Here is a 23,464-nt window from a genome sequence, read left to right as displayed (position 1 = left end):
AGGGCAGAGGCCAGGAGTTTCTGGAGAGAGAGCATCTCAGAGAGAGCTGAGCCTTTTCTCAGAGGCCTAGCCTGCCCCCCCCCCACCCCTACCTCAGAGCTCCTCTCTATCGGCTCAGCATCCCAGCAATCCAATTCTGCCCTGCCTGCTGCTCACGTTCAGGCCAGCTGCTGCTGGGGCTAACCTGGGGGCATTCCTCCTTCCCTCTCATTATGGCCGTGTACCGCGTGCGAGTGACCACTGGTGCTTACCTGGGGGCAGGCACACTGGACAACATCTCTGTCACTCTGGTGGGCATGCGTGGTGAGAGCCCCAAGCAGCTACTGGATCGCATGGGCAGGGACTTTGCCCCTGGATCGGTGAGTACCGATGAGAGAGGGAGGAGTGGGGCAGGGTAGCTGGGTGACCCTGAAGGAGGGGAGGGTCTTCCCTCAGAGCTCATCAAATCCTGCAGAACTCAGAATGCCGGTCCTGACTTCCTCACCATTCCTGGTTCTGTCTGGTTCTTGTCTTTCTTGGGGATAATAAATCCCACCCAGACAGGACTGTGAAGGAGCCCTGGGCAAGGGGGTCAGAAGAATTCCCCTGGCTTCCTAGCTCCTCCTCTCATAACTGAAGATGGGCTCTGGGCAAGTTGCTTGAACTCCCATAGTCTGGGTTTCATCTTCTCTGGAGGAATCTGCCTGTCTCTGCCAGGCCCAAGGATTGTTTGTTGATGGGTCCTGGGGAGAAGTCGGCCTCCAAGGGGGCTAGTGAAATCCAGAACCCACCCTTGCCTGTGGTAGCTGTGGTTGCTTCTGCCTTGTGAAGGGATGCTCTTTTCAAATTCATACAAAAGCATCACATGGGTCAGCAGCAGCTCAGGTTTCTATGCCAGAATAGGTTTAGGTATAGCTGCACCTTGCAAGGTGCAAGGACAGCTCTGGCGGTTCCTTGCCTCTCACCTACTCCCTCTCTTGGTCCCCTCAGGTACAGAAGTACAAGGTGCGCTGCTCAGCAGAGCTGGGTGAGCTCTTGCTGCTGCGTCTACACAAGGAGCGCTATGCTTTCTTCCCCAAGGACTCCTGGTACTGTAGCCACATCTGTGTCACTGCCCCAGATGGTACCCTTTTCCACTTTCCCTGCTATCAGTGGATTGAGGGCTACTGCACTATAGAGCTGCGACCAGGAACAGGTGAGCCAAAGGCAGGGGCTGGCCTGTGCTGCAGAAGGCATCTGTTGGGATTAGGGGCAGGGTCTCCCAGAGCTCAGGGTGTAGGAAACAGGGTTGGGGTTAGTGTAACAAGTTCAGGACTCCCAAGTAGATGTTTCCTGGGGGAAGAAAGTGAACCTCTAAAGTCCTGAAAGGTAGAGGCCTTCTAGACAGTATTCACCCCTCTGGAGACACACATAGACTAGACACATGCTCACGTCCACTCACACCACCCAGCACAGACACAAACACACACAGATGGCAGTTTGCTTTCTGCTGACTGCCTCTGCATGTCCCCAAAAGGGGACAGGTGAAGAAGCCCTGAATGTTAAGAGAATTTAGCTGAAAAGGCTCTGTCCACTACTACTGGCTTTTCCAGTGTGGATGAAGTCCCTGTGAGGTGCTATTAGTATTCCTTCTTGAATTTAGGTGGCCTTTCAAGAATGCTGGGCTCTGGCTCCTTCGGCCTCTGGGCCCCCATGTCTCCTGAGTTGTCTGATCTGGAAAGGCAAGACTAGGGTTAGTCTATGGTTTGAGATGAGTCTTAGGGATGAGAGATGCTGTTCTAGATCAAGGCAAAGTGAGTGAACATTACCCCTTGGCCCATAGTGAGTTCTTCATAGATCTCACTCAGAACCCCCATCTGTCATCATAACCCATTCATCACTTCACAAAATATACTCACGTATGTTCCCCTCATGTACTGTGAGCATGCTGTGTACACTGTGCTAGGCACCATGCTACATGCTGAGAATACAGAAAGTGAATATAATGTGACTTCTACCCAGAAAGAGTTAGTTTTAGGAAGAAGACAAACATGCAAACAATATAGAAGATTGTTATAATTCAGGGGTGGGCCTGCCTGAATCCCTTTTACTGATGAAGATACGAAGAACATGGGATATCCATGCCACTGAGGGATTGGGTACAAGGGTTAAGGGGTTCAGGTAAGCTTTGCTGGAGAAGCTATTGTTTGAAAAAGAGACTTGAGAGATGAGTAATTTTCATTTCCCACAGCGAGAACTATTTGTCAAGACTCCCTTCCAATCCTTCTGGACCACAGGAAACGGGAGCTCCAGGCCCGACAGGAATGCTACCGGTGAGGGTGACCTAATTTGACTTCTTTCCCCATCTTTATTAGGACCTCAGACTTAATCACTTTACTAACTTTTACCTTGGTTCCAATCTTAGGGGCCCAACTCCAATCAGGACCATTATTTAAACCTAACCTCAACCTAATACTGACCTTGAGTCCAGACTCAGAACACTAGTACCAATAATTGCACCAATACCATCGATGAATCTACACTCAGCCCCAGCTACCTTTGATGTGACCCTAGTATTGATGAATCTCAGCCCATCCTCAGACTCACCCCCTCCTCAGTGTCACTCCCGAATTGTCCATGATCTTGATCTCAGCACAAACCTGATGCTAAAGCAGCTGGGACATTCACATCATCCTCAAATTCTACCCTGATCTGAAGCCCGATGTCTCAGGGAGAAAATTCAAATTTTCTGTCACCTACCTAGAAAGTTGGAGTTTTTTGGAAGTTTTAATTTCAAGGCATGTCTTTAAAAGCTAAAGTTTCTATGTACCCTAAGTTTGACCTGCTGCCTCTAACCTCCTACCCCTGGAAGCTGGAAAATCTATGCCCCTGGCTTCCCTGGCATCGTGGACGTCAGCAGCTTTGAGCAGATGGAGTCAGACAAGAAATTTGCTTTGACCAGGACAACGGCTTGTGCAGACCAGGATGACAGGTGAGGGAAGACGGGGCTTTGGGAAGAAGGTGGAGGGGTGTGGAGTGAGGGGTCTGTCGGGAGGCGGGATCCCAGGCAGCCTGGAAAGAGAAGTTGGGAACTATGATAAGTGCAATTTAATCCAAGTGTCAGGAGTGGAACAGGCCGGGAGGGCCCAGGGGTCTGGCAGAGAGGAGGAGGTGATTCCAGGCCTGATGGGAGAGGGCAGAGGAAAAGCCCAGAGTGAGGGAAGGCCAAGGAAGTCTGGGGGAGGAGAAAGGGAAGGAATTAAGGAAATGAGCCACAGATCTTTCTAACTGTTCCCTGCTCTTCTGCCCCACTACCCTCCCACCCCCCTCTCCCAGCAGTGGGAATCGGTACCTGCCTTTCTTCCCCATGAAAGTTGACATCCCATCTTTGCTGCACATGGAGCCCAACATCAGATACTCGGCCACCAAGACAACCTCTCTGATCTTCAACGCCATCCCTCCGTGAGGCAACTGCCTGCTCTGTGCTCCTGCTCACTCTCCCATCTGCCTCTGCCTCTTTGATGCACAAACACATCTCTACTTCCCTTTCCCTTCTTTCTGCCTCCAGTCTTCCCTATCTTTGTCCCATAGTGTCCCCTCTCTTTCCCCTCTGTGGCCCCCAGTCTTCTCTCTCTCTCTCCTTAGACTCCTCCATTCTTTATCTTCCCATTGTCTCCTCTCTGCTCCTTATTCATCCATTCTTTTTTCATTCCTCAAGCCAATACAATTGATTGTGCACAGCGTGGTCCCAGGCACTGCTGGGACCATGTTGGGTAGAACAGAGATGCCTGGCTCTTAGTCTTTAAGGAGGTGGCCAAACCACCTCAGTTTCAATTCCCAGAGCCAATGCTTTCTAGCTGTGTGAACTTGATTTTCACTTGGCTTCTAAATAGTTTCCTCATTTATAAAATGACAATAATATACATACCTACTCCATAGGTTTGGGAGAAAATGTAATGAAGTAACACCCAGCACAAAATAATCTCTCAATAGATGCTAGTAGTATTCTGATATAATCTTGGCTGGGAAGAACTCAGTATCACTAGGGAGACATGCTACACAGTGAATTAGCCATCGGAAGGGTCATCAGCAGCTCAAGGCAACAGCTGAAGTTCTAAGTGTGACACGGCTGGAGGGGGTACTGTCCATACTCTGGCATCTAGAGGAGGCAGGGGTCTGGGAGTGGGGGGGGGGGTAGGTGGCATTTGGGGTGGTAGGTGGGACTGAAGCAGGCTTTGCACCAGGGGGAGAAGGATAGGTGAGGAGAGAGTGGGTGGGTCCTGGGCAAACCCATTGACCTTGTCAGTTCCCTCCAGACCTCTAGGCTGGGGACACAGTGCTCCTGGAAGCCCCAGAACCCACCTTCACTTTCGCTCCCCGGCAGGTCCTTGGGTATGAAGCTTCGAGGGCTGCTGGACAGAAAGGGCTCCTGGAAGAAGCTGGATGACATCCGGAATGTATTCTGGTGCCACAAGACATTCACTTCAGGTGTGAAGAGCCAAGCAGGAGATGTACATTTGCTAGCCTGTCCCATGCTCAGACCCCTCTGCCTGTCCTGGGAAAGCACCCTCCCCCAGTACCCTCAGACAGCCTGCTGGATTCTGGTGGGAGGGGCTCCTGGTTTCGCTGGTGGCAATCTCACAGGCCCCCCTCAGGAACCCACACATCTACCCTTCCTCTGGGATGGGACAAGAATAGGAGAGTAAGGACAAGAAATACTCTACTTGCCTGGGAAAGGGTTAAAAGTCATTTAGGGAGCCCTGATCCTGCTCGGGAGCACTCACTTCTGTTCCTCTGCCCCCACCACCAAGCCTTCTGGGCTTTGGGGCCAGACTTAAGTTCAAAGCCCTGTTATGCCACTCAACTAAACAACTCACTCCGCCTCTTTGGCTCTCAGTGTCCAGTGTTAAATGAAGATGTAATTCACTTACTTTGTAGGGTTGCTGTGAAATCCTAAACCAAAGTGATGAGCAAGGAGCTGGGCAGGAGCAAGATCTGGGGAAGTAGTTTCCAGACCAACAAGTCCCTCCCCATCTCCCCCTCTAGAGTATGTCACAGAGCACTGGTGTGAGGACCACTTCTTTGGGTACCAGTACCTGAATGGCGTCAATCCTGTTATGCTCCATTGCCTCTCCAGTTTGCCCAGCAAGCTGCCTGTTACCAATGACATGGTAGCCCCCTCGTTGGGGCCTGGCACCTGTCTGCAGACAGAGCTAGAGGTGGGTGAGTTGCCATTATGGAAAAAGGATGGTGTGAAAGATAGGGTGGGATGGCCAGGGCTGCATCCAGCCTGCAGGCCTCATCCTCTGGGTAGCCCTGGCCCTGCACCTTTTAAGTAGAGTAGTTGTGGATAAGGGCCCGATGGGGCTGGGGCTGGCCTGAGGCCTGACATGGGGTCTGGCGCAGTGATGTGAGTGTTCAAGACTCATTGAAGGGGTGTGGATGAACAGGACAGGGGTGTGGATGAATAGAGGGCTCTCCCTCTATTCTGGGCCTCCAAGGTCCTGAGTGCTGATGCCCAAAGAAGGCTGTTTCAGGACAGACCAAAGACAGTGCCGCTAGATACAGCAGGTACAATCATGGAGAACTAGGAGTTTTGAGGGTGTGGGAGAAGATGATGATCCAGTTTCTCTGAAGCAGTCAAGTCCTCCGGTATCCTCTAGAAGGCTGGAGATATGTTTGGTGATTTTGTTTTTCTTGGATACACTGAGGTCATCTACGTTGAGAGTAGGAAGGACCAGGTATGGGCAGAAGGGGAGAGGATGAAGGCTTGTCCAAGCTGGGAAGCCAGGTGAGAGGTCGCACAACAAGGTATTCGGCTGGACCTCATTCCGAACATTCTGGGAAGGGTCGGGTACCCAACGTTGACCATGAGTGCAGATACCGAGCATTACCGAGGCCAGAGCTGAGGTGGAAACGCCCAGAGAACAGGGAGAAAAGCGGAGCGCGGGAGGGAAGGGCACTCGGAGGCTCTGTGCTCCTTCCGCAGAGAGGGAACATCTTCCTAGCCGACTACTGGATCCTAGCGGACGTTCCTGTCCAGTGCCTAAACGGCCGCCAGCAGTACTTGGCTGCCCCTCTCTGCCTGCTGTGGCTCAACCCACAGGGGGCGCTAATGCCTCTGGCCATCCAGGTGAGCCTGGGGCAGGGTTTTAGGGGGTGGGGCTCTAAGGTGCACCCTGGCAGTCTTGAATCTCACTCCCTTATTGTTCTTGGACGCAGCTCAGCCAGACCCCAGGGCCCGACAGCCCCATCTTTCTGCCCACTGACTCGGACTGGGACTGGCTGCTGGCCAAGACGTGGGTGCGCAACTCCGACTTCCTTGTGCACGAGAACAACACGCACTTCCTGTGCACACATTTGTTGTGCGAGGCCTTCGCCATGGCCACGCTGCGTCAGCTGCCACTTTGTCATCCTATCTACAAGGTCGGTGAGACCCCCTGGCGGGTCGAGAGGCGGCGGGGCCAGGGCGGGGCCCTGACCTTAGGTTCCTGTGACCTCATTCCACTCGCAGCTCCTGCTTCCGCATACTCGGTACACGCTGCAGGTGAACACCATCGCCCGTGCCACGCTGCTCAACCCTGAGGGCCTGATAGACAAGGTGCGGCCTCCCCTACCCCCGCCCACCCCGTCTCTGCGGCCCCGCTCCGATGCGTACTTTCCTCCACCTACAATCCAGTTTGGCCTCCAATCTCATCCCACAGTTCCCGCCAGCCATCCCCTTTTCCCAAGACCCGCCCCTGCCCCCTGTCTCCTACTTGCACCGCCCACAAACCTTGTCTCTGCCCGCCCATCTCACCCACGGGGTCCCACCCCTCAGGCCAAGTTCCAAATGCTCCTTGAGGTGGGTAGGGTATCCCCAGTCTAAGCACACCCTTCCTGACCCTGGGACGAGCCCTGCTCCGCCTCCCTGACTCCCCAGCATCAGTTCATTCATTTAGTTACCAAATACCTAGGGATTACCTCCTATGCACATAGTAGGGTCACAACCTTGGTAGCCCATGTCAAGTCCCAATGGGTGATTTTGGTCTGTGATCTTGCACTGCTTAACGGAAAAATCCCCTCTGCTAAATCAATAGCCCCATCTGGTCCCCAGGCACCAGGGTGGAGGTTGGGAAGGCCCAGGAGCTGAGCTGTGATGTATCCTCAGGTCACCTCCATCGGGAGGCAAGGCCTCCTCTACCTCATGAGCGCTGGCCTGGCCCACTTCACCTACACCAATTTCTGCCTTCCGGACAGCCTGCGGGCCCGCGGTGTTTTGGCTATCCCCAACTACCATTACCGAGATGATGGTCTGAAGATCTGGGCCGCCATTGAGAGGTGTGGTCCTGGGACCCTGAAGCCAGTCTGGCCTGGCAAGGCCCTCCTGTTTCAGGGGCAGTGTGGACCTCTGTGTTGATGTAGGCTGGGGCGCTTGGTGGTGGGGTTTCCAGGTGTTCTCAGCATGGGGTACTCCCAAGGGTGAGCATTAGGGTTGGGGTCCCCTGTGAAATGGCAGATAGCTTTGGGCTGGAGAGAGGTTGGGCTGTGTGTGAACACAGTGGAGGAAGGGAAGGACAGAGTGTCCAGAGAAGGTAAAACAGCTAGGTGTAGCCTGGGGCCTCCGGGCAGGCAGGTCTTCCTTTCTCTTGAGTGCCAAGCAGGGAGGGTGGGCTGCATGAGTCTGGCTCTCCTCTGTGTACCCTGCTCCAGCCCCTTTGCAGGAAGGAGGCCCAGAGCACCCATGACTCAGGAGTCATGGAAACTTGAAGGAAGCCTGGGCACTCAGGTTCCAGCTGCATCTGGGCATCTTCCATGGCTGTCAGTGGACTCTGACCAGCTGCTATCCCCAGCCTGAGCATCACTGGACCGTAGTTTTCTGGCCAGGCCTGAGCCCAAGGTCACTGTGATAGCATGGGCATCTCTTTCCTGCAGCTTTGTCTCAGAAATCGTGGGCTACTATTATCCCAGTGATGCGTCGGTGCAGCAGGATTCGGAGCTGCAGGCCTGGGTCAGCGAGATTTTTGCTCAGGCATTCCTGAGCCGGAAAAGCTCAGGTATCTCTTCTCCACCCCTTAACCACAAGCTCCCAATGATGCAGTGCTCCCCCCGGCCTCACCATTAATCAGTTCCTGTTTATTGATCAGAGTTTGAAGTACATCCTAGTATTAGCCACACTGAATAGACGAGGAATAGGCACAGAGAAGGTTATACAGTAAGTGGTAGAGGCAGGATCCAGGGCCCGATCCCATGATCTGCAAAGCCCTTGCTTTCAACCACTACCCTGTGCCCCTCTGGTCTCTTCTAGACCTTTACATGAGCCTGAGCTCATGATCCATTCACTTCCGTTTGCTGAGTTGTATGGATGTGCCGTATCATGTGATAGGAGCCATCTTTGGCCTCAAATAAGAATATTTCTCAGGGCACGCTGCAGTCTCCGCATTGCATCATCTTGGGAGGCACATAATGTCAGGTTGTCCCATTCTTAGTGATGCCTCGAGTGATTTCTGAGTAAAGGTGGTGACAGCCAGATTGCTTTTGGATCTTTTAAAGGGTGACCCCTCCCTGAGCTTTGCAGCCTGCTGTTAATCACGGGCATCTGTGATTTCAATTGCTCCTCTTCTCGAAGGCATTTCTCTTTGGGGTGGTCTATTTCTTATTTAAGACCCAGAAGGGGGTATAATTACTGTTGGCTCACTCTCCTATCTTACTTAATTACGCTTGTCTCTAATTTAATACACCGGAACATTCTTCAGATTGACAAACATGTCTCCTGACCAGTACAAACTTATCCTAGATTCATCTGTTTTAAGGTAAAACACTCATTCATTAACCTCAGGCATTATGCCTTTTGCTCCATATTTCAAAGGGGAAAAATACTAATATGAGTTACAGAAAAATTCCCATAGACGATCTGACTGCTTTCCTTTTTTATTTTCAGCCCTCAAGGTTAGAATATCAGCCAGGAATAGAACATTTGGAAACTTCCCACACACTCCCAGGCAGATACCCAGTCCTTCCTCGAAACCTCTCTATCTGCCCTGTTGCATCAGTGTCCCTCCAGTCATCCTGACTGAACCTTGGAGCCGTCTTTGACTCATGTTCCCTCTGCCTTCCTCTTCCCCTAAACCCCGGTGGGCGGCAAACCCTATTGTCCTGGTAATTTCCCGCTGTCGTCATCCTAATCCCAGTCCTCACGCTATTCCTGCATTGTGGCAGCTGCTTCTCAACCTTTAGATGCTTGCCTGCCAAGCCAGTGCGGTGCCACCCTGGCGATCCTCTGAAATAGTGCCCAGAGACCTGGCCTGGCACACTGCTGCAGCCTCGCTCCCAGTGAGCACCCTCCCTGACCCTCCACCTGGCTTATGCCCCATTTCTTCCCACTCTGGCTTCTTACCCTCTCATGAATTCACTCCATTCAACTGGTCATCACTTGGCTCTTTTAATATGTAGTAAGTGTTGCTCTAGGTGCTGGGGCTCGGCAGTGAATATGACAGACAAAAATCCCAGCCTTCATGGAGCTTGATATTCTTGAGAGGAGACACAGATAACAAACAAATATGTTAGGTGGTTATGAATGCCAAGAAGATCGAAACAGCATCAGAAATCACTGGTGTGTTGAGGTGGGGGGATAATTTCAGATATGTGGTCAGGGAAGGCCTCCCTGAAAGGGTGATGTTTGAGTAGAGATGTGAAAGAAATGAAAGAGCTATTTCTGTGAATGGCTGGGCTTAACGGGTGCAGTCAGAGGGGGGAGTGGAAGGCCTTGAGGCGGGAGTGTGCTGGCAGGTTAGAAGAATAGGAGGAAGGCCTGTGTGGCTGGAACAGAGTGAGAGAGAGAAAAGTTGGGAAGGAGATGAAGTCAGAGAATAAGCCAGAGCCAGGTCAAGTAGGACCATGGTGAGGTAGGAGGGATGGGAAGCCCGTAGAGGGTTCTAGAAAGTAGTGACAGAATTGAATTTATGATTCTAAAGGACCACTTCCTTGAGCTGTCGGAGTAATGGTGGAAGCAGTCAGATTCACCCGGGAGTGAGATGCTAGGTACCGGGTAGTGGTAGAAGCAGATGATGAGACAAAATTGGCTTCTGGAAGTGTTTGCTGGTATGTGGGGTATGAGATAAGGGCAGTGAGCGCACAGGATAAAAACTATCAAAATGGGACGGCTGTGGGAGGGACAGGTTTGGGGAGTGTGGGGAGTAGGCAGTCGGGCATTAGGCTTTGCAGACGTTAAGTCTGAGATGGCCTGCAGACACTCAGCTGGAGCTGACGGGCAGCTGCAGATGTAAGCCCACTGAGCCTAGACTTCAGGGGGTAGGGGGAGACAGCCAGAGTTGTGCGCTTAGGAGTTGTCAGCCCATGGGAGGAGGTTGAACTATAGATTTGGAGGAGACCAAGTACAGAGAGAAGAGGGCCAAGGGCTGAAGTGCTTCCTCTGTCATCTTTTTTTCCATTCAAAGCTTACCCACTCTTCCTCAGGAAGCCTCCTTCTCTTCCCCACCAGCACAGCCTCAGTGCCTTGCCTGCCTGCCCTCTCTTCAGGGAGCCAACCCTGGCCTGAGGGCCTCCTTCTGCTTCTACCACTGTGAGCTTATGAGTAGCACATTCTGGTCATCTGTGCCTGCAACTAAGCCCAGTAGCAGATGACCTGCTTGCTTGGACAACGGTGAATTAGGTAGACTTAAATCATTAAGTGCTAACATGGGCTGTGGACAGGAGTGCCATGGTGGCTGGCAGGGACCTGGCTGCACAGCTGTGAGCTCTGCCAGCTGGGCATTTTCTGGTCTGACCCCAGCACCCAGCTCCTTTCCTGACCTTCTTCAGAGACCACCCACCATGGTGACCACCCCTAACAGCCCAACCCTAATCTTAGTCTAAAGACAGTGGTGGCCAAATGTTCAGCCCTCATCTCCTCACTCTCCCTCTGTGCTGAGCCCCAGCCCTGAGCTGTCCCTAGGAATCTAGTCCCCTCCACACCCTCTTCCCTTCCTTCCACACCCAGGCTTCCCATGCCGTCTGTGCACCCCAAAAGAGCTGGTGAAGTTCCTCACAGCAATCATCTTCAACTGTTCCGCCCAACACGCTGCTGTCAACAGTGGGCAGGTGAGGCTGCAGGGGGCAGGCCAGAGGGGTACTGGGCCGGGAAAGGTTAGGTTCAGCAATGCACAGGAGGCCGGGAGTCTGGGCTGAGAGCATGGGTGGGTCAGGTTTGGGTTGGGTTTATCATCAGGGTTGGGGTAGGAGTGGTGACTGTGTGGAGGGAAGGACTGGTGTCAGATGATGACTGGGGTGGAGCTAAGGCCAAAGTTGCAATGGTGGCTTGGGTTGGTGTTGCACAAGGAGTAGAACTTACGGACTCCTGTCATGGTCAGGATGGAGCCAAGTGGAGTATCAGGTTGCTCTGTTTGGCATGCCAGCCCAAGGCCTATTTCTAGAGTTACCTCCTCTCTGGGTCCTCCTCCTTCCTTGGTGATTCATCCCACCCAGTCCTGGAACATTGGGAAGGGAGTGACAGGGGTGATCCAGGTTCCTGCTGCACTTTGGAACTTTCTATTCTCTACCCCTCCTTCTCTTCCCTTCCCACTACCTCCTCATTTCCCAGCTACAAGACCCAGGACAGTAGGGGGCAGGATAAGGGATGATGATAATGGAACTGGTCCTCTCCCTCTGGCCATTGACTCAACTGGTGTGGGGGTCTCCACAGCATGACTTTGGGGCCTGGATGCCTAATGCCCCATCATCCATGAAGCAGCCCCCACCACAGACCAAGGGGATGACCACCCTGGAGAGTTACCTAGAGGCCCTCCCAGAAGTGAACGTCACCTGTAACAATCTTCTTCTCTTCTGGTTGGTCAGCCAAGAGCCCAAGGACCAGGTGTGTGCATGGGGTGGGGTTGGGGGTGGGAGTTTGCAGGGCCTGGGCACTGGAAGTGATGGTGGCCACCCCAGGGGGACTTAGGGGGTGACTGCTGGCATTTATGTTGACTGCTGAACTGCCTTGGGTTCTTCAGTTTCTTCAGGAAATGATAGTTGATTCCCAGAGACATACACTGAAGCAAATACCAGTTAGTGGCTGGGATACAACGTCCATCCAATTCACCAGTTTACCAATCCACCGATCCAACCATCCATCCATCCAACCATCCAACAAACCATTTATTCTTCCATCCATCAACCATTCATCCATTGACCACTTACCCATTCATCTAAACATTCCACACACATTTATTGGATACCTCCCATGTGTCAACACAATGCTGGGCATCAGGCATGTAAAGTTGGGTGAGACCTTCCTGCCTTCAAGAATCCTATTGTCTAGCTGAGGAGATACACAGATAAATGAAAAGGAGTACCATAGTGTTGTAGGTATTATTTAGGTGCTAATTCCTCCATTTGAACAGGTACTTCCTGAGCACCTGCAATGTGCCAGGCACTGATGGGCAGATGTGAACCCTGTCCTCATGAGCTGGCTACAGTCCAGTGGTACATGTAAGGACAGGGACCTGTTGGAACCTGACCAAGTGTGGGTGAACACAGGGAGGCTTCTTGGAAGGAAGTGACATCTAAGCTGGGACCTGTGAGACCAGTAGGTGTTTGAGAGACAAAGGAGGGGCAGTGTGAATTCCTAGGCAGAGGTGAAGGATGAGACCAAATGAAATGAAGTGAAGTGAAGGCAAGAGTCCATTATGTCTCGAGGGTCACAAATAGTACAGTGTGGGCACAGTGTTCATTCAGAGGACAATGGGGAGACGATGAAGAGATTTAAGCCTGGGGTGACATGGCTAAATTTGGGTTTTAGCAAACAGTGCTTCTGTGGCTGTGTCAATGGATGGGAGGGGCGATTTTGGAGGCAGGAACAACAGTGAGGAGGTGCTGCTTAGGCTACTCGGGCTTGGGGGTGGTGAGCAGCCCTTTGGTCACCGATTACCATCATCTCCACGCACACATTCAGTTATCAGTCATGCCTCTGCCCTCCTGGTTTTGTTCACAAGTTGTCTGACATTACAGGAATATCCTCATTTCGCATGTCTGACTCCATTTGGTGCAGATATTTTTATCTCCTTAGCAAGTTCTGACTTATCATCCTATAGCCTGGGGTTGCCAGAAACTCATCCCTGGGTCCTGATCCTTTCTGGTCCCCTCTCTCAAGGATTTCAAGGCATTTATTTCTGTCATTATAAAGGAAAAAAGCTCTTTTTTGGTCTATTCGCAGAATACTTTTTTACTACTCTCAATGCAATACTCTCACTCAATACTTCTGGCTACCAATGCATGGGGGTTGTTCCCACCCGAAACAATTCTCAGACACCGGCTGGGCGCCCTCTAATTTAGCTCAGTGCTGACACTATCTGGAGATAGTGTCAGGTCCCGCAGGTTAAGGGCTCTGTCCCACAAGACTGCCACTGCCCCCCTTCAGACACCAATTGCCAAATGAAAGTCCAGGTTGCCAGCTGTGTTTCTGACCACCCAGCTATAAATCGGGTTTCTACAACCCCCTCCTCAGGTTTGAGTATGTGCTGGAACAGCTCACATAACTCAGGAAAACAGTCTCTAGAGTACAGGTTTATCATGACAAGGTACAACTCAAGCACTGCTACGTGGAAGAAATGCACAAGGTGGGGTGTGAGGGAAGGGGTGCTCTCTCCCCACACACCTCACCTCGTGTGCTCTCTCAGGTATGTCGCCTCTCAGCGCCTCCACCCATGCACCAACCTGGGAGTTCGCCAAACCTGCATTTTAGGGATTTTGATGAAGGCTTTATTACATAGGAGTGATTGATTAAATTATTGGCCATTGGGGATTATTTTAACCCCCAGCCCCTCTCCCCTCCCCAGAGGTTGGGGGGTGGAACTAAAAGTTCCAACTCCCAAATCACAGGGTTGATTCCCAAGGCAAGCAGCTGGGTGAGTGTGCTTTCCAGAAGTCACCTCATTAACATAAACTCAGGCGGTGGTTGAAAGAGGCTTATTTTGAATAACAAAAGACACCTGTAACAGTCTAAGGTGAAATTATAAGGGTTTCAGGAGCTCTGTGCCAGAAGTGGGAGGAAGACCAAATATATATTTCTTATAAATCACAATATCACAGTGGAGAGGGAAGAGTAGGCAAGAGGACGCTGCTGAAGGATTTCCTCCCCATGAGCCAGTGGGAAGTTTAACCTGGGAAATCAGAACCACCACAGTAATGGCGGCTATCCCTTTTTGAGATTCTATCATCTTAGTATTAAATAGGATGCCGTATGTCCACTATTTTAAAATAGAAAATAAATAAGTGGCTATATTTACAGTACTTCATGCAGTGCCTAGCATATTACTACTCAGGAAATAGTAGTTCCATTTTACAGGGGAGAACCCGAGGTTCAGAGACACTAAGCAATTTGTCCAAGGTCACACAGCTAGTAAGTACGCTTGAACCCAGTCTGCCACACTTCTGTGTTCTGCTTTTTAAAAAACTAAACTAGAGTTTTAGAAATTAGATGTCAACTTGGTAAATCAGACATAAAACTGATGCTTTGAAAAGACCAATAAAAGAAAACAGAGACAATTCTAGTAAAGAAAAAAAAGAGAGAACATAAATGTACAGCATTAGGAATGGGAAAGGCATATGGCTACAAATACAGAGAAGACTGAAGAAATTGGAAGGAAATTCTACTTACAGTTTTATGCAAACAAATATGGAAATCTAGATGAAAGAAGTGATTTTCTAGGAAAACATAAACAAACAGAAGAGATGAAAACCATACAGCAATGGGAAAGGCTGTAAAAGATCTGACCGCTGCCGTTACAAAAGGAGGTTCTAACAAATCATCAAGGAACAAGTCATTCCTAAATTATTCAAACTGCTTGAAAGTATAGACAAAGGTGAAAGTTTCCCAAATCATTGTACTGGATTCTGCTTTACTGGGGACCCTGATATCCCCACCTGACAAAGGTGGGGCCCTTCAGGAGAGAGGTGGGTCTTAGGCAGATCGGTCCTGTCCCAGATTGCACTTCCCATCTGTGTGACCTTAGGGATGGAATGGGGCATCTCCAAGCCTTAGTTTCTTTTTTTCCTTTTTATTGAATTTATTGGGGTGACCCTGGTTAACAAAATTATATAGGTTTTGGGTGCTCAATTCCACAATGCATCATCTGTACACTGTACTGTGTGCTCACCATCCCAAGTCAAGTCCCCATCCATCACCATTTATTCCCCCAGGCCCCCTCCACCGCCCCCACCCCAGGCCTCAGTGTCCTTATCTGTAAAGTGAGAATGACAAGAGCGCCTGCCTTACAGGATTGTTGTGCCATTGTGATAGTCCCCATGAAGTGCTTGCAACACGCTAGCTGTGATTAAGAAAATAAAATTATAAACTTGTTCCACTTAGCTACGACAATCTTAAAAATATACCATCAGCCAACGAAGGCCAATAGTACATAGTAGAACAATAATACACCGTGACGAAGTCTAGTTTATTCTAGGAATGAAAGGAATGAAAGGTTGGTTCAACCTTATGAAATCTAACAATATAATTTATTACATCAGTAAAGAAACACACCATATAATCATCTCAATATAGGTCAAAAAAGCATTTGGTAACAGTGTACAGCCATTACTAATAAAAACTCAGTGTAAAATGAAACCCCCTTATGGAATTTTGATAAAAAGTATCTTTCAGAAAACAAAACACTGCCCTTATGGTATAACAATAGAGGTCTCCTTATTACAGTCAGGGACAAGAAAACAAAGCCCACTGTTGCTGGTGGTAGTTAGCACTTTTCTAGAAGGCTTTACTAGTGGAATAAAACAAGACAAAGCATTTTAAAACATTAGTATTATTGGCAACAGTTTTATAGTATGAAGGTTTTACTGGGCGGGAAGTGTGTGCTGTTTAGGAGGCCAGCCGCACCAGCTGTGACGGTGAACTGGTTGTGTGGTGTGGTGTGGTCATGGAGAGGGGCAAGCCCTCGCTGCCACCCCGGACTGAAGGTCATCGCAATATTTTTTGATTGTCATTGGCCATGCTGTGCGGTGTGACGGTGTATGGTGGTGGCGACTATGTTGGCAAAAATTTAATGCTATTGAATAAGCTGTCATGATTGGGAAGCTGTCTCCGGCCTGGTGGTCTATAGGGTGAATTTTGTTCAATTGTGAGGTAGTAGGTGATAAATAGGGCGTGTTTGCTGGAGCGTGTTCACTTTGTTTTCCGTTGTGTTATGAATGTGGTTGTGTTCTTTCAGTTCAGAGGACAGGGGACCTGGCACTGGCATGGACCTTCAGAGATTTTCTAGTCCAATCCATCCATTTTCACAGGCAGAAACTGATTCAGGGTAATAGGCAAAGAGTTACCAGCAGAGGGAGCACTAACCTTAGGTTGGCAGGCTCCCAGGCCCCCTTCCTGCCCCAGGCTTTGCGAGCTGTGGGTGTTCGGGCTCCTCTGCGCGAGTTGCGGTCATGTGAGTGGTGATTTGTGGTTGTGGTTTGAAGGGTGTGCGTTTACAGTAGCTGTGCCTAGTTCATGCCCTTAGAAGCAACCTTGACTGTATTTGTTGACAAATGTGGTTCTTCATTACTCTTCATCCTGCCCTGAACATGACCCTTACCCCGCACCTGATTTCCCCCCAGAGGCCCCTGGGCACCTACCCGGATGACCACTTCACCGAGGAGGCCCCACGGCTGAGCATCGCTGCCTTCCAGAACCGCCTGGCTCAGATCTCACGGGACATCCGTGAGCGGAACCAGGGCCTGCCGCTGCCTTATACCTACCTGGACCCTCCCCTCATCGAAAACAGCGTCTCCATTTAATCCCCTCCTCCTGCCACCCTGGAAGACGGACCCAAGCAGGAGTAGGGCCAGATTCTCCTGGTCCTCCAGGCTCTTTTGCCCTCTCTGTTCTCCATCAGCCTGAAACTTCCCTGCAGGTGGGGACGTTTTCCAGCCAAGATGGTTCTAGCATCATATGAAGTGGGCCCTGAGTTGTGAGGGACCAATACAACAGTACTCACCGTGAGAAGCTGCTGGTGAAAGTCAAACGCACAACAGACCCTCCACAAGGAAGGAACCCCATCACCCCTTGCCTTACTTTGGGCAGGCTAGTATTTCCCTCTCGTGTCAAAATCTGCCTCCTCCCATTGGGATCCCCAGCTTGGGACTCTAAACTCTCTTCCCAGTTCTCCCTCCCATCCCCAAACTTTCTCTTATCTTGACTCTTTGTTTCCACTTTCCTCCAACTCTGGGATCAACCAATCCAACTTCCTTCTCTGGAAGAGCCTGGAAACTGGACAAGAAAGGATGTATGCCCTACATCTGCCACATGGACCTCTCTAACCCCAGCATCTTTAAGGGGAGGGTTGGAATTAGAGCCCAGCTTACCTGGACCTCTAGTTGTAGTTCTTTCAGGGCCAGGCTCCCTGGCGTGGGTGTGTACGGAGTCTCTTCCCGTCTCTTGTCCTCCTGCTACCATCCCTCCTCCTTTTTTGTTTGTTTGTTTATTTGTCCTTAAGCCCAGTGACTTCAATAAAAACCAACATATTTGGCTCCCGTTTCATTTTTGGTTTGATACGTGTGTGTATGTAGGTAGGGGGAGGTGCCAGGGGATTGGACAAGGTTGGAGCAACTGTGAGTCCTTGGGTCATCTGCTGGAGACAGGAAACCTCCCAGTTCCACTCAACGCCTAGCCAGGCCCTACATTCCTGCCTTCACCTCCCGGAGTGTGTCATCCATCCATCAGGAAGTGAAGGAGTATCCAGAATGAAGGGGTTGATAGGGAAAAAGTAGGTAATTTGCAAAGCCTGGGAATCCAGCTTCTGGGTGTGGGAGTTGTTAGTGTTGCCACTGAGATCCAGTTCCTCTTGTGGATTCATGGAAGACTCAATCTCTAGCTTTTATAAGGGTGGGTGGGGTCATGGATGAGTTTTGGTTAATGAGCATTTACTGGCATGAAACCTCCAGAGTTCTATTCTCTCTGCCTCTGCTGTTGGAGAAGCACGTGTTGAGATGGCACTTCTGTCAGCTTCTGCCTCTGAGGGACCAGAGTAGAACAGAACCCCTGCTGACCTGAGTTGCACGTGATGCTAAGAGAAAAATAAATTTTTCAGGGGATTGGGTGGTTGGAGGGGTTAAGCCATTGAGATTTCAGGATTGTTTGTTGTTGCGGCATAATCTAGCCCATTATGACTGAAACAGATAGTAATCTGGGGAGCCTGATGTTCTCCCTGCCAGCCTGGGTGCCTTTAAAAATAGAGATCTGTACCTTTCTCCACAGCCACTCAACACCTTCCTGTCTCCTGCTTCCCTAGACCTCAGATCCCACTCCCCTTGCCTACTCTGTTTCTTGAGTCAAATTCTGTGTCTGAGCAAACCTTGCTCATGGCTTCTCTCTGGCCAGAGTCACAGTGCAAGGAGTGGTGGGGTGATGAGGAGGTAAGGGGGTGAGGGGTGGTGTGAGTCTTTGGCTCTACCAAACCAGAGCAGATTTTCACTTTCTGCTCCAGAGATCCTGGGAGAAGATGATCCCCATGTCATTGTGCATGAAGAAGTGTGTTCGGGTTTATCTCACCTGCAGATTCCAACCTAAGAATCCAGTCAGAATCACCAGATTTTGTCCATTTTAGAACAAAATGAGAGAACCAAGAGGCGCCCCTTGTGGCTAGGAGGACCATAGCAGGGGCTGGATATGCCCGCCCTCTAAATTTGGGCTTTGACTTAGAAGAGCAGGACCTGGTAGGCTGGAGGGATATTAGGGCATAGTCAGGCAGTCTGTCCCTCCAAGAGGATGGACATGCCTTGGCCTGCACCAAAGTCAGTATTAGGAGGCATGCCCATTCTAAAAATGTCCCTGAGCCAGAAAGAGAGGAGCCAGGGCAGATCACTTGAATCTAATTTCCCAGAAAGCCAGCTTGGAGGGAGGTTTATTAAGGAGACACACCCAGCTGCAAGCAGGATTCTGCCCAGGCTCTGGGTGCCTCCAGGAACAGGACTTGGGGAAGAGGCTCATGTAAAGCTCGAGGCCTGTGAGATAGGAGGCTTCCTACAGCTTGCACTCTGGACCCTTCTATGCTTTTACGCCAGTCTGGAAGGTGAGTGGTATAATGGGAAGCACACTAGCCCTCTTTTCCCAGCTGGCCTTGAGGAAGCCTTTCAGCCTCAGTGTCCCAAATATGTCAGATAAATGGGAGGGACAAGAAGGCTTGGAAAGTCCTCTGGCATTGACATTCTAGGATCTGCTTGCCTTGTGGCTCCTGTCTCCCCAGACACTGTTTGAAACAGGGGGAAGCAGCTGTACACTCCCCTGGTACCATCCTTACTTCCACTGGTTTACAGGGAAACAGACAACAAATAATCCCATAAATAATCACACAAGCAAATACATTCTTTCAGATGGTTGTAGTGCAGTCAGGAGATAAAACCAGGTGCTGTGTTACCACGACTGGGCACAGCAGGTGGGGAGAAGCATTAGGTCTGGTGGTCAGGGAAGGCCATTCTGAGGAGCAGAAGTTGAGTTGAGATCTGGATGAGAAGACCAAAACCCTTGGGACAGCTTGGGGGAAAGGTGTTACAGAGTGGGAACAGGTCCAGTGCAAGGCCCCTGAAGGGCCTGTGTTTGAGTGATAGGGAGAGGGCCAGAGGGGCTGGGGTAAGGTGACCAAGGGATAGACAGAAGCCAGGTCATGCACAGGTCCTGTGGTACCTGGTAAGGCCTTGGTCTTGACTCTAAGAGCAATGCCGTTTTAAGTTCTGTTGAGTTTTAAGCAGAGGAGTGAACTGATTGAATTTTTCTCTCTGTATCCTGGACATGGGGTGGGAGGCCCAAGGGTTGCTCCCTGACTCTCAGGGCTCAGGGCAAGGCAAAGGCGGGGGGGGTGCCCCAGCAGTGACGACTTGGCTTCCTGTGTGGGTGGCCCCCTGTGAGCCAGCCATGCAAGCTTGCATCCTTCCCAGGGGCCTCCCCTGCTCTCTGGGTCCACCCCTGGTCCAGGAGAACCAGTTCTTCAGCACAGTGAGCATCTACCGAGAGTCATGTGTCCACGTTTTGGTCTTAACTGGGGAGTGCCCCATTGACAACCTCATGCCTAATCTTGTCCACGTCCCCAGCCACATTCACGTCCCTGCCATCCCATATGCATTTCCATCCATGTTTCCCTCAGGAACGGAAGTCCCACCCCAGACTTCAGCAGGGTCACCCCTCCTGCTTTGTTGGGAGAGAGGGACTGGCAGCGGGGAGACCTATTGCTAGTGGGTTATCACTTGAGGAGGCAGCTGTTGGGGGATAGAGGTAGGTCCTTCCATTTGTGGTGACACCCAAACTCTTCTACCCCATCAGCTCCCTTCCCTGTTTGTCCAAGGTCCCTTCCCACTGTACCTTCCAATGGCCTGTGTACCCCTGCTTCCTCCCCATGCTCCACAGAGTGATTTTTTCCCACTAGATTAGAAGGTTAAGGCCAGGCTTCTCACCTCTCTGCCCCAGGACCCCGTGTCCCATAGAAGCCTGAAGAGGCAGTTTCCCAAGCCCCTGAGCCTCAATTTCTACTCCACCCCACCCTGCTTCTCACCAAACCTTAGCAGCCCCCTGGGGACACATCTCCAGGGGAGGGGAGTGGCTAGAAGGCAGGAGGCTGGGAGAAGTTGTAAGAAATTTGCATCTTAAAATGCAAATATATGTCATCAGGCTCCTAGCATTCCCACAGAGTCATGGGGTAGCTGAGCAGAGCCCAGGGAGGCGGGCCTGACCTGCCTGACTACTCCTATCCTCAGTGGGGACAGCGCTGCGCCTTCCCCGGCAGATGAGACAGCCCTGCCAGTCACCCAGGGCGGGGGGCATGACCTTCATCCCCAGCCTTCTCCTCCATCCTGCCTCCATCTGCTTAGCCCATTCCCCTCCACAGCCTCCTTGCCCCCCACCCCACCCTTACCCCAATCTACCTAGACTCCCTGAATCTTCACTCTAATTCCAACCGCATTGTTGATGCAGTTCCTAATCCTGACCTTGTCCTCATTACTAATCCATCCAACCATTAAGAATTATGTTTCAAGAGTCTCCCAGGTACCAGGTACTGTGCTGGGAGTTGGGGAGAAAACCAAACCAAATGATAGACAATCTAATCTAGTGGGGAAGACAGACGTCAATCAAAAATGTTAACCACTTCGCTCTGAGAGCCATTAATAGTTCAATTAAGCCTTCCCTGACGAAGCAGTTGTCAAGCTAAGATCAGAAGGAAGAGGAAAAAAAAGTCAGCCCCACGAGGTAGAGGACAGCATGTGCAAGGGGCCTGTGGTTGCAATGGGCTAACTCACTTCCTTCATGTTTTTGCTGAAAAGTCCCTTCTGAAAGAGCTCTTCCCTGGCCACTCTATATCTAAAATTTGCTCTCTTATACTTTATAATATCCTTCCCTGCTTTGTTTTTGCTCTTCAGCACTTATCACTATTTAACATAGTATTTAATTTACTTGGTTATCAAGTAGTATCGTCTGTTCTCAACACTAGAATGTAAGCTCCAGGAGAAAGGCCGGCATTTGCTTGGCTTACATTGCATTCTTAGGATCTGACACAGTGCTGGGCACACAGTAGGGGCTCTGTCTGCTGATGACGAATGAAAGGCACTTTGTCCCATATGGAAGAGAGGAAAGGGGAATGTGGTGGAGGGTGAGACGTGTGCGGTAGGCCCTGGAGCTCATGTGAAGGAAGGATGTCCTCATCTGAAGGGCAGGACGGAGCCACTGCCAGGCTTGACCTGGGGTTGGAAGGGATGGGGGTAACATGAGCAGATCAGAGTCTTAGAAAGGTCATTTCACTCCATAAGTCCAACCACACCCCCATCTCTAGGCTCAACCTGAACTGCAATTTCATCCCCATTCCTCACCAAATCCAGAACCTACTAGAACCTTCTCTCCATCTCGGAATCCCAGCTCTCTTTGGCCCTAACACGTCCCAGGAATGTGTGTGACCATTCCTCGATGCTGACAGAAGGGTGCCACCAGGGAGGAAACCTGGGTTGGTGCTTCCTGGTTGGCAGGAGCTGCCCCCGGGAGGCAGAAGGAAAGAGGGCAGGCCCAAAAAAGGGGGATGGGAATGTGACTCTCTCCTCACTCTCCCTGGGTTCCAAACACTGTCTGTTGACAGTGTAACTCCAAGCCTCTCTCCTAACATAACCTCAGTCCCAGCACCCTCCTAACCCTAGCCCTCTCCCTGGACCTGACCCTACGGCCGCCGTCCTCAGGGCTCTGGTTTCTGCGTTCCTATCACAGAAACTAGCCCCAATCCCACCCCCTTTCCACTCCAGATTTTTCTTCATAGCACTTACTATTTAAAACTATAGCAAAGAAATTATTGTTTGCTCTTTCTTGCCCTTGTCTCCCAGCTTCAGTAAGTTCTGTGTGTATCTGCAGTGCCCAGAACGGTAGCTGGAATGCTGTGTGTGCTCTTGAAACATCTCTTGAGTGAATGAAGGTGAGAAGGAATGAATGACCAGGTTCCCCACAAACCTAGTTCCCTTGGAGCCGAACCCTGATTCCAACCCTCTTCCTGGCTTTGTTCTTTTTGTTTCTTTTTTGGGGAGGAGGTACGGTGAGGGGTGGAGTGAGCACTTTATAAAATTGAGGGATAATATAAATACAGTAAAATGCGTATAGTGCATTTTATACCACCTGGATCAAAAAAGAACCTTTCTAGCTCCCTACGTGGCTTCCCATTCCAGAGCTACTCACTAGTCTGACTTCTGTAGGAATTGTTTGGTTTTGCCTGGTTTTGAATTTCATACCAATGGAATGATAGAACATGTAGTCTTTATGTCTGGCTACATTCATGCAATATAATTTTTGTGAAAATCATTCATGTTATAGTTCATTCTTTTTTTAAAATTGCTGGGTAGAATTCTATGTTACCATTATACCACAGATTATATATCCATTCTTGAGCTTAGTACTTGTGCCCCAAATATACTCCAACTGTCTTCTAGTTTTGTAGTCAACCCCAGTCTCTCCTCAGCGGATCCTGACTCAGCAGGAAGCAACCTCCCCCCGCGCCATCCCTGATCATCTCTCCCTGGAGCCTCTCTGGTCTCTAGGGTCCCTGAACTCTAGTTTCAACACCTACCACCCTTCCTTTCGAGGGTCTCTGGACCCTGGGCAGAAGGATGGGCTGGCCTTCCTGCTGAGGCCACCACCTGCTCCCTTTCCCAGGGAGGAATGGCCAGGAGCAGGCCAGCTAGCTGCATAGTGTGTGCTGCACCCTCTCCCCTGGCCCTCACCCACTGGGGGCTCCAGAACTGAAACAGATAACAGACCCCACCATGGCTCTGCTTAGCAGGGGTGCCCAGCTCTGCAGTCCATGGGGGCGGGCAAAAGGAAGGAGCTTATTAGGGTGATAAAGATCTGGGGGCCCCGCCCAGACCCCTCCCCCAACTTCCCTGGGGCTGTGGCTCAGGCTGGACTGGCTCCCCCACCCTGAAGTCTTCTTCATCCAAGGCATCTTCCACCCGCCCTCTCAGAGGGAGGCCAAGTGCCCTGCCTCCTGCTCCTCCCTGCCAGTTCCCAGAGGGCTTGTAGCCCAGA

At 50.8% G+C, this 23,464-nt stretch overlaps 1 protein-coding gene across 1 annotated transcript; it reads left to right on the top strand.

The window, feature by feature from the left end:
- The first annotated feature begins 212 nt into the window (after positions 1 to 212).
- Positions 213 to 17,445, top strand: ALOXE3 (arachidonate lipoxygenase 3). The gene is made up of 15 exons (XM_045824322.1): positions 213 to 359; positions 970 to 1,174; positions 2,210 to 2,291; positions 2,831 to 2,950; positions 3,295 to 3,420; positions 4,343 to 4,446; positions 5,005 to 5,177; positions 5,948 to 6,091; positions 6,181 to 6,384; positions 6,473 to 6,559; positions 7,109 to 7,278; positions 7,873 to 7,994; positions 10,937 to 11,037; positions 11,639 to 11,809; positions 16,540 to 17,445. The coding sequence occupies exons 1-15, from the start codon at positions 213 to 215 to the stop codon at positions 16,717 to 16,719; spliced, it is 2,136 nt and encodes a 711-aa protein (XP_045680278.1). The 3' UTR covers positions 16,720 to 17,445.
- Positions 17,446 to 23,464: the final 6,019 nt, after the last annotated feature.

The sequence above is a fragment of the Phyllostomus hastatus genome, unplaced genomic scaffold, assembly GCF_019186645.2.
Source record: "Phyllostomus hastatus isolate PE091 unplaced genomic scaffold, TTU_PhHast_1.1 phas_scaffold_55, whole genome shotgun sequence".
NCBI classification, from domain to species: Eukaryota; Metazoa; Chordata; class Mammalia; order Chiroptera; family Phyllostomidae; genus Phyllostomus; species Phyllostomus hastatus.
This window is presented reverse-complemented; position numbering and strand designations above follow the sequence as displayed.

Coding starts and splice junctions, on each gene's coding strand:
- ALOXE3 (XM_045824322.1), top strand. CDS start 213: ATGGCCGTGTACCGCGTGCGAGTGACCACTGGTGCTTACCTGGGGGCA. Junction 2,951..3,294: donor TGTGCAGACCAGGATGACAG/GTGAGGGAAGAC, acceptor CCCCTCTCCCAG/CAGTGGGAATCGGTACCTGC. Junction 11,810..16,539: donor GCCAAGAGCCCAAGGACCAG/GTGTGTGCATGG, acceptor ATTTCCCCCCAG/AGGCCCCTGGGCACCTACCC.